Genomic DNA, 16259 nt, shown 5'->3' on the forward strand with positions numbered 1-16259 from the left:
TCTGGCTTGGACGCTCCTCAGGTGAAAATCTGATTTGAAGAACATTATTGTAAAGTTTGAGCTGAAATCGTGCTTTATAGTTACATTTTTAGATGAATGGAAACTTTTACCATGTCAATGAACACATTGAAAACAAATAACGCTGTATTTGCATATCATACATAGACTTTTTTGATGCAGAAAAAATTAAAAAATCTGAACGTCATTAGCAACCATTAAAAATAAAAACAGGAGTTGTTATGGATAACATTATGGTGAACAATAACAATGGGATAAAAATTCATAGCTAAGCTAATTTCTATATCACTCCCATACATTTTGGAAACTTGTTGGCTTTAGACAAATTATCTTCTGTAATATCACTTTTTAAGTATTTAAATGATGTTGCATTGAGTTATTTTACAGTCTGCTGTTTATTCAGAGTCCTGAAGAATCGTAAGTGTGCATATTTAGATATAATGTTGCTTTGTATCTCAAGCAACATTTTTTGTGGTATAAAAATAAAGTTAATGAGATGTAGACTTAGTTTCAAGCAAAATAAAAATAACTTTGCCAAATTAGAAAGTCTGTAAAAATTAATTGGAAACTCAGGCTGATTCTCAGCATAATGAGTTTGCGTTGCTTCACTGAAGTGAAGGTCTGATGCAGAAGACTTGTCTTTAAATCACCAGAATACTTGGGAATCTGACGTGAGATTTTCTGTGATGCCAGTAGCTGGATGAAGGGGTGACAAGTGTGATAATTAAAAAGGGATCCCCCAGGAAATCTGATGCATTAATGTATCGTGATAAATTGCACTGGGAGATACAAGGTACCCTACCAACCAGAAATACTTTATGGTTCACAAAGCAGAACCAGTCTATTGCATGGAACAGACTAAACTATTTGTCAGATAATTGCATGCTATTGACAGGATAGGGACAGTACAGATAAAAGGGGAAGAAAGGAACTAAAAGATGTGTTGCCATATAGATGATACCTTTTTTTCCCATTTACCTAGAGCAGCAGTCACCTTGGCTGCTCGGCATTTACTGCATAACTTTTGATGTACCTTGCAGAGTCTAACTGCCTGTCCTGGCAAAGGTCATCAATTTTCTAACAGGACAGTGGCACAACCATTAAAATGACTTGTCATGCAAATTACGAGATGTATAATAATCCTGCAAATTTTCTGTGGAGTGGATTTAAGATTGATACCACTAAGTAAGGGAATGGCATTGATCAAATACTTGAGGATGCTGGACATCAATTATTATGTCCAAAATTTGGGTAGCTTTCAATTCTAAAATAGCAGGATACAGGATTTACTGAGATTAATTATTATATGGAAGTGCCTTAGCAGATTATTTCAGAGCTCTGGACTGTTGACTCCAGTGACTTAATTTACTGAGGTCTCCAATTTTCTAATATGCTTAGAAATGCTTTTCTGGTATACGCAAACTAATATTACAGCGTAAACCTTAATGCAACTGTAAGAATGCTGCCTTGATAAAAGATCAATGAAATTAAAAGGATTAAGCCTGGGCCAAATCCGTGACAGCTTTGCTTACCACAGCATAGAAAAGCTTATGTGGAGCACTGAACAACCTTGTTTCTTCAGTTGGGCTAAATTGTGACTGTCACAGAGAAAAAAGTGCTTTTTTTCCACCAGCCGTTCCAAGAAGGGAAAGGGCACGCTTTCATCTCTCACCTTGAAGACACATCATGTCATAATTTAAAGAAAGCATGTGTTGTAAGTGGATGGCAACAACAGTTCCTTGCAGAGAATTTTTACAGGTTCATCAGAGCTCCGCTCCAGCTGGTTTTATGGAAATTTAACTGGACATCTGCTAAGGTAAAGGGGAGAGTGAGGGTGAGTACAGAAATGGGACAAAGCCGTGTTAGACACTGAGGTGAATTAGCTGGAAGAGTTTCAGGTTACCAGCTTCACAGTTCACCCAGTCTGGCAGCAATTTTTATCAGCATCTTCTTTGCAAAGTGTTTGTTATTGTTCTTTTAAAAAGGAATTTCTTGCCTCAGTTCTCCATAGCTATGTTTCTTGCTGTACTGAGAGGCTTTGGAGACTCTTGAGGGAAGTAGAGAAAACAAGATTTTATTGTCCCTTCAAAGTACCATTACACCCTATTTGTATCTTCGTTGTCTTTTGCAAGAGGATTGAGGCTCACGGGCACAGGCTGAGCCACCTTCGAGCCGTGTAGCACAGGGCAGGACCCGTGCAGTTACAGCGTCCTACTCGGGTGCTCGAGGGCAGCGCTGAGGGTCCCGTAGGGCAGCGGCCGCACAGGTAGCAGGGCCTTGGGTACCCACCATGCATGTCTTTCACTCCATCTCCTTCACAGCCTGGTCCGGTGGCTGTGAGCTCCTTGCCAGCTCATCTGCCTTCAGCTGCCACAAAACCTTTTCTCTGGGTATCTGGATCATTAGTGCTTCAGATAGTCTTTATGAAGGCCTTTTCCCAGGTCTCGTTTAACAAATGCAGTAATAGGCTCATAAAGATGTGTTAACCTTCTTTCATGAAAGATGTTTGTTAGGTGGTAGGAATTATTCAATTATTTTCCCTCTTGATTTGAAGTGCAAGACTTAATTCTTATACTGCGTCTATTTCTTTCACAGGTGTTCTTAAACGAGATTTATACCTCATGAAATCAGTTGGTATCTGTGCTGCAATTCAATGTCAACTTGATTTATTTGTTCTTTACCCTCCTCCCCAAAAAATCCTATGACAAATTAAGTGAATGTTATATCATCTTCTTTTTTTTTTTCCTCTTTCTTTTTTGTTTTTTGTTGAACTCCTGAACTACAGTGCTGGAGGGTGTGTGTCTATGTCTGATATTCTCCGTTTCAGTAGAGTATTATATCTTAAATTATTTCATATCTTGCAACAACATTTTACAGGCAACTGGGTTAACAACATGATAAAGCACAATGCTTTAATCCCAATAAATATTATATCATGCTCATTCTCTCTTGGTCTTTTTAAAATAATAACGCTCTCTGGCTTTCTTTGCCTTTTCCTTGTTGTTTCAGATATGCCAGGTAGCCCACACAACCAATTCACCTTCAGACCCCTCCCGCCACCGCCTCCGCCACCGCACGCGTGCACCTGCGCCAGAAAACCACCTCCAACAGCTGATTCTCTCCAGAGAAGATCAATGACCACCCGCAGCCAGCCCAGTCCTGCTGCCCCAACTCCCCCCACCAGTACACAAGATTCAGTGCATCTCCATAACAGCTGGGTCTTGAACAGCAACATACCACTGGAGACCAGGTACAGACCAACCTGTTGTACACAATGTATCTCAAATGTTTAAAAAAAAAAAAATAATGATGGGGAAGAGGCCTGACGTTGACATGAGACGGTGATGGGGAATTACAAGTTCGTAGTTTAGGACAGTGCATTTTGATTTGAGGCCATGTTGTGTAGCCATGTGAGGCCTTATTTACTTCATTCATCTAGGTCAGTAATGCTCATAAAAGTACGTGTTTTGCAAGGTTTTGGAAGACATTGGTTTCCTTAAGGTGTGTAGATCACATGGGTATTTTAGAGTTGTGTGCAGTCAGGATTCGTGCTTGTGTACTTGTCTCACCTTCCCACATTCTCCCAGGGCCATTTTGTAATCAGCAAATAGAAGTTTTGTTTAATCGATGTACTCTGGCACTTCTGGAGTCAGTCGGTGGTCAGGCTGTAGCTTTTCTGTGGATAAGAAAAGATAGGAAATAATACTAAAATAATATTTTCCTCAATGCATATTTAAACACTTTTTTTGCATATATACACAAAGAATATAATTTGGTAATGGAGAAATGATACAGGCCCAAGACAGGTATTGAGCATGGAGAGCCTTACCTCTGGGAGCTGGGGAAGGGAGGGTTCAACTTCAGGATCATTCACAATTTATGCAAATAATCTACTCTGAAAAATAATTTAAAGCAAATAAATTCTGTATTCAGCATACCTGTGTTTCAGTACCCAAAGTTCTGCCACAGTGGTAAACACACAGTTTCCTCTGACTTTTTGGCTATAATAAGCTTTTTTTGTTCCTGGTAAGTATTAGCTAATTTGATGGCTTTCCACTCCAGCTGTGTTTGCTGACTTGATGCTTAAAACAAGCCCTTGATTTTCTAAAACTTTCTTCCTCTTCATTGTGACCAGAGCACCAAGAAGTTTTGACTAGGGTTTCCTTCGGGTTTTGGCATTTTAAAACATGTAAAGTGCCTGACTGTCTGTGAAAGTTGTATTTGGTGAAACAGATGAATGTCTGACATCCAACTAATCTGATCCAGAGAATATAAGGTATTATGCATAGAAATGTTTTCTTTTCGATATACATATGTCCAAGAGCCAGTTATCACAATTAATCACTGAAACCTAAATTTTGTTCTTTTACAAAAAGGCTGGTTTTATTTTATTACAAAGCTTAATTTTAGTATACATCTTTAAACACTTAACTGCTGCTAATCACAAGTGTCAAATTAAGTTGTTCTTCTCTGAAAGGCTATTAAGTTGGGATTGAAGAATAAGCTGATTCAATCTGAAATAAAACTTTCCTTATTTGTCTTAAGGACAAATCACAGAAAAAAATCAAGGAGGATGGAAACTTTTCTCCAAAAGTGAACATAAACAAAATTTTAGTTCAGCTAGTCCTTCTAGAGCTAGAAGCTTCTGTTTACATAATCTTTATAAAGACAAATCTCTATCATTTCTGGTGTAACAAGCTTATATATTCTATACTTTCTGCTGCACATAAGGCTGATCCTTGGGCATTCTGTACCCATTAAGTACCTTTTGGTTCTCTTCAGTTAACAGTTAGGTAGATCTTGTTGACCCTTTCTGCATCCCTATTCACTATATTCTCGTCAGACCTCATTGGGGAAAATACTTTGCAATTTTAAGTCTCTTTTGAGTTCAGTTTCATTTTTATAGTTTCTTGTTATTCTTGCAAATTTGAAACTTCTCATAAAGGACAAACACACAGATATGTAATTATAGCTATAATTATGTAATTGGATATCGATGAAAGGGCTGTGCAGTGGATTAGGAATTCAGGCTGGAAAACATACTGTGGGCTACATGTTAGCGATTCACAAAGTCTGGGGATTTTCCACATTCCTACCCTTTGGTGGTTGTTTCAGCTTATTTCGTCCACCCTCTGGTAGCTAGCTGCAGCCTCTCATGCAGCTGGCGGAAAGGGTATATTATCTGAAAGTAGAATCTGTGAGACTGTTTGCCAAGATGTATCTGCAGTTTATGTGCAGACAAGTGATATAGCAGGGGAACATTGTAATAAAAAACATTGTGATCACCGCTTCCCAGAAGTCTATAGTACACAATACAGCCTTAGAGAAAAAGAAAGGCATGCAGCCTGTTTTTTCTTCCTTTAACAGGGAATGATTCAGCTAGAATTGAACAAATACTTTGGCCTAATATCTGGATTCTCTTGCTTTCCTTCTCCATTAATGTTTAGCTGCCCATTAAAAATAATCCTACAAAATGAAGGGAAACATATTAATGGCAGCTGTATTTCTGTGCTAAATCTTTAATAGTACCAAATCTACCTAATATGTACATACCTAATATGTCTAAGCAGATTTTTTTTTTGTTTAAATTTGGAACATTTGCAATCAGAAAGAAGACTTAGACAGTAATGTATTCACAACTGTAATAGCTAGGCAAAAATCAGAATGCACATGTTCAGCTTTTCTTCCAACTGTATCTCCTGTTAAGCCATAAACAGCACATGTGTTCGCATGGTTTATCTACAGCCATGTAATATTAGAGAATTTTCAGACAGGAAAAGATTTCCTAGAACTAATCATGTGACTGTAAACCCTGGTCACTCTGGACAGTCAGAAATGAAGCAAGTTTATGAGTCTGCTCATAAGGTTAATGTGTCATATTTATGTAAAAGAAAATTCTGTAGTTCTGAAAATGTTTGCAATACTCTGATTAAACATGTATTCTATTGTAATTAGAATGTGAAACTCTAGATTAGACTGCAAAGGGCTGTAGTAAAGACATATACTGAGGTATGTGTTGGGATAGTTTTTTTGTGGAGTAAAATTTTGTTGGATCTTTTATAGAAAAGGGCAAATCAGAAATTCTGTTTCGTCCTTCATCTAGAGGTGTTATATGCATGGACTAATCTGCAGAACAGTTTTGTCAGGACCCAGCTTACTAGCCCAACTGTTTAATGAGGAGACTGACTTGGAAAGGCGAAATTACTTGTTCAAGTTCACACAAGCTTTTGGCAAAGCCAAAAATAGAGTCTAGATGTATGTCATTGCCAAGGCCAGTTCTCTAACTCTGGCAGTTATGATAAGCAACCCAAACGAAAATAAGAATTAGGAACACCTTTAAAACTTCAGAGGACATGTCATAGAATAGCTGTTGCTGAAGAAATTGGAGAAGAGCCGTACCTGTAGGAGGTGGAACAGCTCAAACTGCCAACTGACTGTGCTGCAGCCTTCAGCGCTGTAATGTGCCTGTAAATGCAAATCCAGGCTCTATCTGTATGCATGCACACACAGTTTTGAAAAAAAAACATATTCATTATTAAAATGACTTATGAACATGCAGTAATTTCATTGTCACACAGAAAAATAATTTTTAAGTATTGCCAGAAAAAGACTGCAAGGATCTCTTACACCACATAAAAACACAGGAAACATTGATTCTCTTTTTTAGGATAATGTTATTGGGCTCTTACATAAATTGATTTTTTTTTCTCCCCCAGAATAAAGTACTTGCAACCTATTGCCTATTCCCTTCCTTTCCACTAAAATAATTGTTTTTTCAGGTTTCATAGATACTTTGCTCTAATGTTTCAAATCTTGTGATTTACAGTGTAATACATTGTCATTATCTCTGACAGCCCCATCTGAACATAGCTTACTACTTTTTATGGAGTATGTATTAAACCCTGACAATTCAAAGGAGTATTTTTCATTTTCTCCGTGCCCTGTTAGTTGACTCAGTATTTGTTTCCATATCTTGCTTTTTTGTGGGTTCTTTTTTCTGGTGTTTGCTGTTTATTTTCCTACTTTAGTCAAATTCTCAAATAAGAAGAAAAAAACAGATGTTAAAAAGGGATTTCTCCCTGACATTGTTTCTGATCCTCCTTATAGTCTGTTACAGTTCCCTTATGGATAAACCATTGGACACGCTTATTTTGAGTAAAGTTCTGCATTTAGATTACCCAAGCATTAGAATTTTTAAGTTTTCTGTCTAAATATCAAAACTTACCTAATTTCGATTTTGTTTCAAAATGTTTCTTTTTAGTCCTGTTTTGCACTTCAATATTTTACATATCCGCTTGTTCCTTCCTTTTTTAAATGAAGTTTCTTTCTAGTTCCTCTAACCCTTTTAGCAGTGTTGGCGGTAAGGTTAATGCTGTGCTGAATGGACTGAAATCGCCCTTCACTGCACTGGCAATGAGCCAAGTACTGTGGAAAAAGACAGTTTAATTTAAGCAATCTTATCACCATGGTAATAGCTCCTCTAAGGGGACGGTGAGCTACCAGACCATGAACCTGAGATTCAATTATCATTAATTTATATAAAACTTTGAAGTACTAGAATAATAAGAGAAGTATTTGGGGTTCAAGGCAGTTATGAAATTTACTGATTTACAATTCAATATTCAGCAATATTTCAGAGCCCTAAAGTTTGATTGTGGCTCTAAACACTTAAAAACTTTGAGAGTTTTGGTGTTCAAGAAGTTTATTCAGCTCATCGTATAGATGGAGTTGTTCCTTTCTGTTTTATATAGTTATTTAAGGTGCATATTTAAGACTATCTGGATTTCTGTTTTCCTAAAAATGTAGTCTTGTTTATAATTCTGTTTAGTATAGGGGAGATCTTGACAACTATCACTTATCAAAAGATTTATTCTGTACTGTGGTTTTCCCCTGTTCTATTTTAATCAAGCCCATAATTATTTGTGCTCTTCAAAAAGCACAGATAGCCTTTCAAATCACAGAAACCTGTACATACTCACTTTTCATTTAAGCTGGAGGAGTGCTAAAAGCAGAAATAATTAAAGAAAAATGCATATATAAATACACACTCACAGGGTTCAGTGTGAGCTCTCGGAAGGTTTATTCTTTCTCCTTGGTCTCTTCATTTGAGCATCTTGTGAATCTTGCGCCCAGTGCAGAGTTACAGAAAGCACTTCTGTGCCTTCCCTTTTCCCATTTCAAGGTTTCCACAGCAAACAGAACAGCTTTTACAGCTCCCCAGGCACACAGGTGTTGATGATCATAAACCACCAAGCAGGGAGACAATTACTATTTGAGCAATGCCATTCATTAGGAACTTGTTTGCCAATGGAGCCTGCTCCTGAGGTAAATGACCGGACTTGTGGTTAGTCCAAGAATAAATGCAGGGGAGGGCTTCGTTTATGATCTTTCCTTCAAATCATGTTGGTTAGTATTTGCTATTATGACATTTCACTTGTATTTTGTCATTTTCTACCTAATTAAACAATAAATCTAACCTATAGAGAGGCTGGCCATATTAAAAACAGACACATGGCAAGGGTTTTAAATTCCGTCCAAGTCCCTTGTGTTTTCACTGCACAGCAGAAAGAAATCTAAAAATATTTAAGACTTCTGAATTGTAAAAGATAAATTGAAAACTGTAAATATGACCATGAACTTAAAATAAAAGCCGTAAATATGACCCTAAATTTAATAATGCGAGAATGAAAGCATCTTTTATGGAAATAAAAATATAAACATTTGTCAGCTACAATGAAGTACAATTTTCATGTCAGCAGCAATGGCACTTGAGGGTCCTTCTTTTGCATAATTTGAGATCCAGTCACTAGGGACAATAAGGCGACTTAAATTGTTTGTATACTCTACTGTATTTTTTCTTTGGGAGAAGCTCTGGTGAGGGCTTCCCTGGGACAGTGGGATAGTATTTGTATGTGTAAGGGTTTTTATGCAGGCTTAAGATAGTAACTTGAACAATCATGCTGCAGATACTCTTCCCTCATTATTTTGAATAATTGAACAAGTATATAAAGTTATAACTAAAAGTAAAGATATGTTGTCATTTTATGGCCACCAGTAAGCAAGCAGCCTGGTAGCTTCCTATGAAACACAGTGTTTTCATTTACAGAACCAGAAACAGACTGAATATAAATTTTGAAAGAGAAAGATAATTACTAGTTAATGCAAAGGGTCTAGGCTGATTTGGAAAACAGAGACTGTGAGAAAGGGTCAGAGATCTGCAAAAGGTTCTATCTTCTCATTTCAAAGAAAATCACATATGTACGTGTAACGTTATTGCTCAGAACTCTGTGTCTATCCAGCTGCTTCTAGGAAATCTGTTTTGGAAGACTGGGTAGTATTCACATAGTTAATGTGCTACACCTCTTGTCAAGTAAAATTTGTGTTATTTGTCACAGTAGCTGTACAGCTTGGCTTTAGGCCATATGCATGTGAGTGTAGGTATTTGGAAGTAGATTGAAATGCTAGTAATAAAAGTCAGTTAGAATATGCATGAATACCCCCAGAAAGAAACTCATGGCAAAGAGAACTGTGGGGCAACTACTTCTACTTTAGTTATCTCATTCCTTTCTTTGTTTTAAGTCGTGCTTCTAACCACGGAATATAAGCAACAAAATTACAATCTTGGTATTTTTATCCTTTGATTCATGGTTTCAAAGTACTCTGCAAATATTACATACTATTCTTTACGTAACTTTTGTAAATATTATTGTAAGTACCGTTGTTCTCATTTTCCACATCAAAAAATTAAAATTTATTGGAAAAGACTAGAGCAAACCACGAGCTTATTCCTTCCTTACCCCAGGAATCTCCATGTGCGTTGATCAGTTTTACTCAGCTGTTGTTTGAGTTGTAGTGCTAAAGGAAAGTTCTAAGCCACAGAAAAGCACTTTTGAAAACTACTGGATTCGCGTAGCAACGTCACCATGTATGAGAAAGCCCATACTCATCTATGCAAGAGTAATGTGGTAGGGTTGGTTGGTTGGTTTGTTTGTTTCATTAAATAGCCAATGAAACCAGAAGACAGTTGTATTTTGGACAATTGTTCCATTTTAGAAGCTGTTCTTGGCTGATTTGGGCACTGTCTTATATTTACATAATTATTGTCCCAGATTTCTGCCAGGGACTTGAAAGTTTAGTCACCTGGTTAACAGGCTTAGCTTGCCTACAGCAACAACAGACAAGTGAGTCAGCATCATGTCACTTGTTGTTCTGTACTGAAGCGAAAAGTAAAGGATACAGATTGTTTTTACATCCTTTCACATCCAGGGTCACAGGGCTAAGTTTTCAAACACTATGTGAAGAAAACATGAGTGAATAAAGGGAAGCATTTCTATGTGAATGATTCAAAAGGCAAGTCCAGCTCAAAGAGGAAATTTTAACAAAGCAGTTCTATTCCCAAAGGAAATCTCTAGGGGGTTTCAAATGTATTTCAATTATACATGTAAAAATAGAATGATAAAATAAATTAGGTAAATAGTTTTCATGGTCATTTCCCTCTTTTTTTCACCCATGAGCATTCTTGTTCCTACAGTTCTTGTACACAAAAAGGTAAACAAGACAGATAAAATCATAGATCAGATTCTATCTATAATAGTAAGTCATGTCTTATATTCACATACAGTTTTCCTGGGTTAGTTTTCAAGATGAGGGTGTAGAGCATGTATCTTTGTTGTCAAGTGGGTGTCTTGCTTTTATACTATATGCTTAGTTTAGAACAGCTGTCTTGTTTTTATACTCTGTAGTTTCCTGAGTACCATATCTGAGATTTATAAACAGAGGTCCATATTCTGATTATTATTTAAGTTTAGAAGTTTCCTTTTTTTTCCCCTCCTACTTTGGGTACAGCATAAGATGGACAGAAAATCAGGAAAGAGCAAACTTCTGCTTCTTCCCACTGTCACAGGAAATATTGAGTGACTTAAAAGGGTGAGGTAACAATGGGCTTGTCGTTGATGTTTGCCAAAGTAGATGGGCAACTGTATCAGTGCCAAGTCCCTTTTGGCTAGCGTCTTTATGTATTTTCTGGTTATGCCAAAAATCATAATCCTTCTTATGTTTCAGCTACTGTGCCTCTTAAATATTCCCTTTGCGCTTCTGTTGACATCTAAAAGAATTACTTCAATTGCCTACTTAAACATTGGTATAGATATACAGTTATATATATTATATGCAGCTATAGACTTTAGTTGAAAGAAATTTAAAAATTTAAATGATCAAACTGAAGACTTCTTAGTTTTCCTATCACATAGCTATGCAGCAATTTTTAACACTTCAGGTAACTATTTCTTGAATGTGAAACACATTCACGTACAAATGTGTTCCTACTTGATTTATCCAGGAGAAATGCAGACTAATTTTTTGGCCAAGGTATTACAAGGTTTATGTTTCTACTAACTCAGCCAGTGGTTCACTTTCAAATCTGCTGTTGTTCTTCATTTTTTTCCTCTTACAAACCTGTAGTTTTTAATGGAAATGGAAGGAAAACATGTTATAGGTACAAATGAAGGTGGACTTCTAGGCCTACAGACGCTAGGCACAGGGTAAATGCATAGAACGTACAGAAGTGATATCAAGCCCTTGACAGAGTTGAGGGACATTACTACAGTACTGGGATATAAAAATATTTTCTCAGAATTTAATTAAGGAATTCTGTGCGGAGTTAATCTGGTTTCTGCAATAGTATTACGTTACCGCCACATGAATTCAGTTGGGATGTTGCTTCATGTGTAGCTTTTATAAGACTTAAATTACTATTCCAAACAAGAAGCCAAAAGTACATAACAAAACATCCTGATAGAGAAGGGTGTAAAGAAAGAAACCTTCTCCTAGCTGAGAATTCGTCAGTTTTTTATGAACTGCATTCGGAGTTATACGCCATTCCTCTTGAGGTTGAACAAGAGCACTTAGGTGTGCCACATGAAACTGCTTCTTTACAGAAAGCAAGCTATTCTGTGATCAGCAGGACTAAGAGGTCTAATTTCATGCCTTCTGTCACCTGAACTCCCCAATAGCTCCCTTCCCTCAGGCCATATCTCTTTCCTGGGCATGTCAGTGTAGCAGGTTTAGACCTAGCTGTTGATCAGCCAGTATGTGTTCTGCTTTATTAGCCACCGTGTGCCGTGCTGGATGGGTGGCTAGAGGGGCTTAGAGAAGACAAAGAGCTGACTTTAGAAATGGGAGCTCACTGGGGCTTTTCTGGGTTTTGTTGGGGTTTTGGGGAGGTTTAGGTTCAGCCCCCATTTTTATGATTCTGGTAGGATTTTTTTTTTCCAGTTAACTTCTCTTGAGTGGATTCAAAGTTCAAAAGTTTTACATTTGTAGATATGAACAAATGGATAGATAGGAAAAGAGACGTTGTGGTTACCTTAAAGACAGAATGTTTTCCACCTGCCTCTTTTATATGTGAAATTATGACTGAGCCTTTAATATTTATTTATGTATTGGAATTATCAGTGTAGTAATATTAAGCGACTTTTATTTCACAAACAAATGCCTTACAGATTATGTCCCATATTTCTCTTTTTAAGAGAACATTATCATCATCTTTATGGATGTTTCTGATGTTTTTGTGAACATTTAGAATTTCCCCACTTGGAACAAGTGGTCTTATCAATCATCCTTATAAATTCTCTGATTTTTTCTTGTGTTCCCAGTTTACAAAAAAAAAAAAAAGGATTAGCTTTTCTCTTAGATCGAATATTAAAGCACACATCAGGCTGCAGTCACATGTCGCATCTAAACTTTTGAACTGCAGTTTTTATTATTTTGCTCTTTAGAGAGAGCGCCTGGTTTTATAGAATTGATAGCAACAGTTTAACGTGTCCTAACGTCCTTTGGGAACAGTGGTGCGCTCAGACAGATGAGGAGTCGTCTGAGTTTATGAGAACATAGTCACAGTCTAGCTTTGGAAATTTGTCTTTGTGCCACCAGTGTTTTTCAAATTCTATCGAAATGTCTTTGGGTACTCAATATACTCTCCCAAAAACGGAACGCATAAACAATTGTGATTTTTAACATTTTCTCAACGTTATTTCACCGGTAGCTCAGTTTCAGTGTAGCATTGCCTCAGAATCTCAGTTTTATTACAAGAAGTTAGAGCTATGTAAATTCCCCTCTGTGTGAATGGAGTCATCTATCTAAAAGGGTGTGAGCTGGATCCAGCTAATAAAGAAATCCCTCTGCACACTAGCGTTTTACCATCAGGCTGTGAAGCCACATTTATAAATCCCTGTGCAAGGGAATGAAATTATTCCTGGCTATTGATTGCAAGGCTGTTAGAGCCTTAATAATAACTTCCAGTTCAGCGTTTCCTTCCCTTTACCTCTGATATCTTTGAGCTATTTACCATAAAGGACAATCAATACTGCCAATATCAGACCGTTTTGCTGTAATTTCAAAAAAATTTAAATGAGAAATTATCAAATAAGTACGTTTTTTCATTATGTCTTGCAAATGTAAAGCAAGTAAAGAACTATTGACTGTTTATACATATATATTATTTGTGTGTATATATGTGTACGTATATATGTATGTATATATGTATACATACCTCATATATGTATATGCTTATATATAATAACACTTTTCTTATTTTACATGGTGATTCTGCTTCAGCTTCCTTGAATATCAGTAGGACTTTTGCTGCGACATTCTTTCCTACCGGGAGCCTAAGTGACTATGTATCTTGTTAGCTGCTGACCGAAAAGTAAGGCTTCATGTACTTGCAAAAGCCTTCATGTGTGACAGCGAAGCATTGAAGCCAAAATAACCAACTGTATCCTCATGGCCTGATATGAAGGAAGCAGATTTATACAGTCCTGTAGACAGTTACATTACTTCATTTGAATTTATTATTTTACTATATTTGAGTTTAAAATTTTTTAACTAAAATAGTTACAGGTAACATTACCATGTTCAGAGCATTGCCATGTATATAATGTATGTATCTATAACTATGAAAGTAAATGGGAAAGAAAAGTAGAATGTGTTGTCTAATATAATGCTAGGATGCTGTACTCGGTCAGATTCAGTTGTCCCGGTTTTGTCTGAGTGCTGTTTACTTGGGTAATATGTGTGAAGCAGGAATAACTAGTACTCAACATAAGCAACACAAAAATTTCATTCTCGTGTTTTGTCGAAAGACTCCTGATATGTAGGCACTGTAATCTGCAGTGCAAGTGAACAGGTATTCTCATTTACCTTCTTCTTTATGTAACTGCCTGAATAAAAGGCCCTTTAAAAGATAAAACTGCTCTGTAATACCTTTTTATTTTCTATAATCTGGCATTTTGAGAACTGTAACCTTTCTTTTAAAATCTTATAATGGAAATGCATAATATCATACTCATTATACCATTTTAGCAATTACCTTTTCAGGAACATGTATTTACAATATTCTTAAAGTCAAATGTCACAGTATAATCATGTTTCATACTCTTTGAGTGTTTGATCCTGTGTACATCCCACTGTGAATCCATCAAAGAAATTCTACCAGCATGGATTGATTGAACCCATATATGTGTTCAAAAACTTGGGCCTTGCTGGAGGTGTAAAGGTACATTTGTCATTGGGAAGATTCTGGACCATGTCAACACTGGCCAGTTAACTTCAGCTGTGAAGTGTGTCTGTGGCTTTTGGCTTGCAGGCATCATAGCGCCACATGATTCTAAATGTAAGATCCTCCTTCAATTTTAGCAGAAACAGCTGAGGGCAACTTGCACCCCCGGCCCAAGTGGCATGGTAGTGCTTGCCTGGGGTCCTCAGAGCACTTGCACAGCTCTCGGATGATGGAAGAACAGACAAATGGGTTGTATAGGAACCAACAGCAACAACAGTCACAGATGCTCTTACTCAGCTGGGAGCTCATATGAACAGGACACGGTTCAAAGCACCTGAACTGCAAGTGGGTCGTTGCTTCATATCAGTGTCTGGCTCCCAAAGCAAAGAGCTGGCAAGCTTGGGAGAGTTAAATGTTGTTCTCTAGGAAATGCCTTCCGGAGTCGGGGTACTCAACAGAAAGGCTACAGAGATTCAGGCTAAAACAATACTCTAGTGGCGGCCCTGTGGCCAAGGCAGTTCTCGTTCCTGCAAGCTGTGTGGTATCAGTGCCCCTTCACTTGCCTTCTCAGCTCAGACCTCATGGCTTGAGACAGAGGCACACTGAGATGCTCTAAACTTCTTTGGGTGCATGCTGTGGCATGAGATTTAGATGTGGGCCTGTCAGAAAAGAGTGCCCTGAAGAAGCTTACTCGCTTACATAAAACAAAGGAAAGAAGGTCCAAAGAAAGTTGGACCAAAATAATATGTGGTTGGTGTCTTGAATGCATCCTTTTTTGCCACAATTCCTGAGCACATAGCACAGTAAGTTATTGTTTAAAATTAAATATCCTTTCCCAAATTGTCTTGGAGAGGACTTGCCAGTCCTGAAAACCATCCATCTTCCTGTAGACAACCACTCTATAATTCTGCACCAGGACCTGTTCTGCAAGGCACGTTTCTGTACCTTATTTTTTGTGCTAATGTAGGTCTTTGCTATTTTTTCTTGAAGGCAATCAGTCCTCCAAAATATGCTGAAATAGGTCTCCAAATTAATTCTTTCTTAGTATGTTTGAGAATCACCACAGTAGGCAAAAGCATTTGAAGAAAAACTGCTCTCAAAATAGCTCAATTAAGAAGAATAAAGAAATTGTACTCACCTATACAGTAACTATAGTCCTTCAAAATGGATAATCCTTGTAGATTTTCCACGAAGTAGTTACCTTTCTCCCTTTTCTCCTCTTCTTCTTTTTCTCCTCTTCTTCTTTTTCTCCTTTTCTTCTTTTTCCCTCCTTCTTTCTTTCTTTTCTTTCTTTTTTTAATTTTTTTCCTTTTTTTTTCTTTTTTTTTTTTTTGTTCTTTCCTATATTCTGGAGAGAAACCATAGTAAAAATAAATATTCAGAGTGGTAGTGGCTTCTGCACTCTTTTTGTACTCTTGCTGAAAAAAACCCAGTTGTGTGTTTGTGGACGGAGTGGGTACTGCTGGCCACAATTCCCATGTCTCAGGCACACTGGTGGAACAAGGCACACAGGGGCTGCTCAGCTTGGAGGACCCCCAGGTACTGTACTGAGCAATAACCTTTCCTCAGCATTACTCTGAAGCACTGGGAGGATAGTTTAGAATTCATTTACCTTATACTGTTTCACAAAAAAATTGCTGGAAATCTTGCGGTGTGGTTGAAAAACTGAGGGTATTTGAATACA

General features: G+C 37.3%; 1 protein-coding gene and 1 long non-coding RNA gene across 7 annotated transcripts in view; one reads left to right on the forward strand and one right to left on the reverse strand.

The window, feature by feature from the left end:
• Positions 1–16259, forward strand: part of TENM1 (teneurin transmembrane protein 1) — a 634570-nt gene that overhangs the window by 466277 nt on the left and 152034 nt on the right. For all 6 annotated transcript variants that reach the window (XM_087748549.1, XM_087748548.1, XM_087748550.1 and 3 more), the window contains one exon: positions 3028–3268. In XM_087748549.1, the coding sequence (XP_087604675.1) occupies positions 3028–3268 (241 nt within the window). The remainder of the gene's footprint in view (positions 1–3027; positions 3269–16259) is intronic.
• LOC148056663 (uncharacterized) lies at positions 3316–8183 on the reverse strand. Its single transcript, XR_015702560.1, has 4 exons — positions 8071–8183; positions 6418–6483; positions 3848–3913; positions 3316–3694 (listed from the first exon to the last, which is right to left on the reverse strand). It is a non-coding gene; the product is annotated as an uncharacterized LOC148056663 (long non-coding RNA).

The sequence above is a fragment of the Nipponia nippon genome, unplaced genomic scaffold (genome assembly GCF_047370975.1).
Source record: "Nipponia nippon isolate SJK-2023a ecotype South Korea unplaced genomic scaffold, ASM4737097v1 scaffold_12, whole genome shotgun sequence".
NCBI lineage: Eukaryota > Metazoa > Chordata > Aves > Pelecaniformes > Threskiornithidae > Nipponia > Nipponia nippon.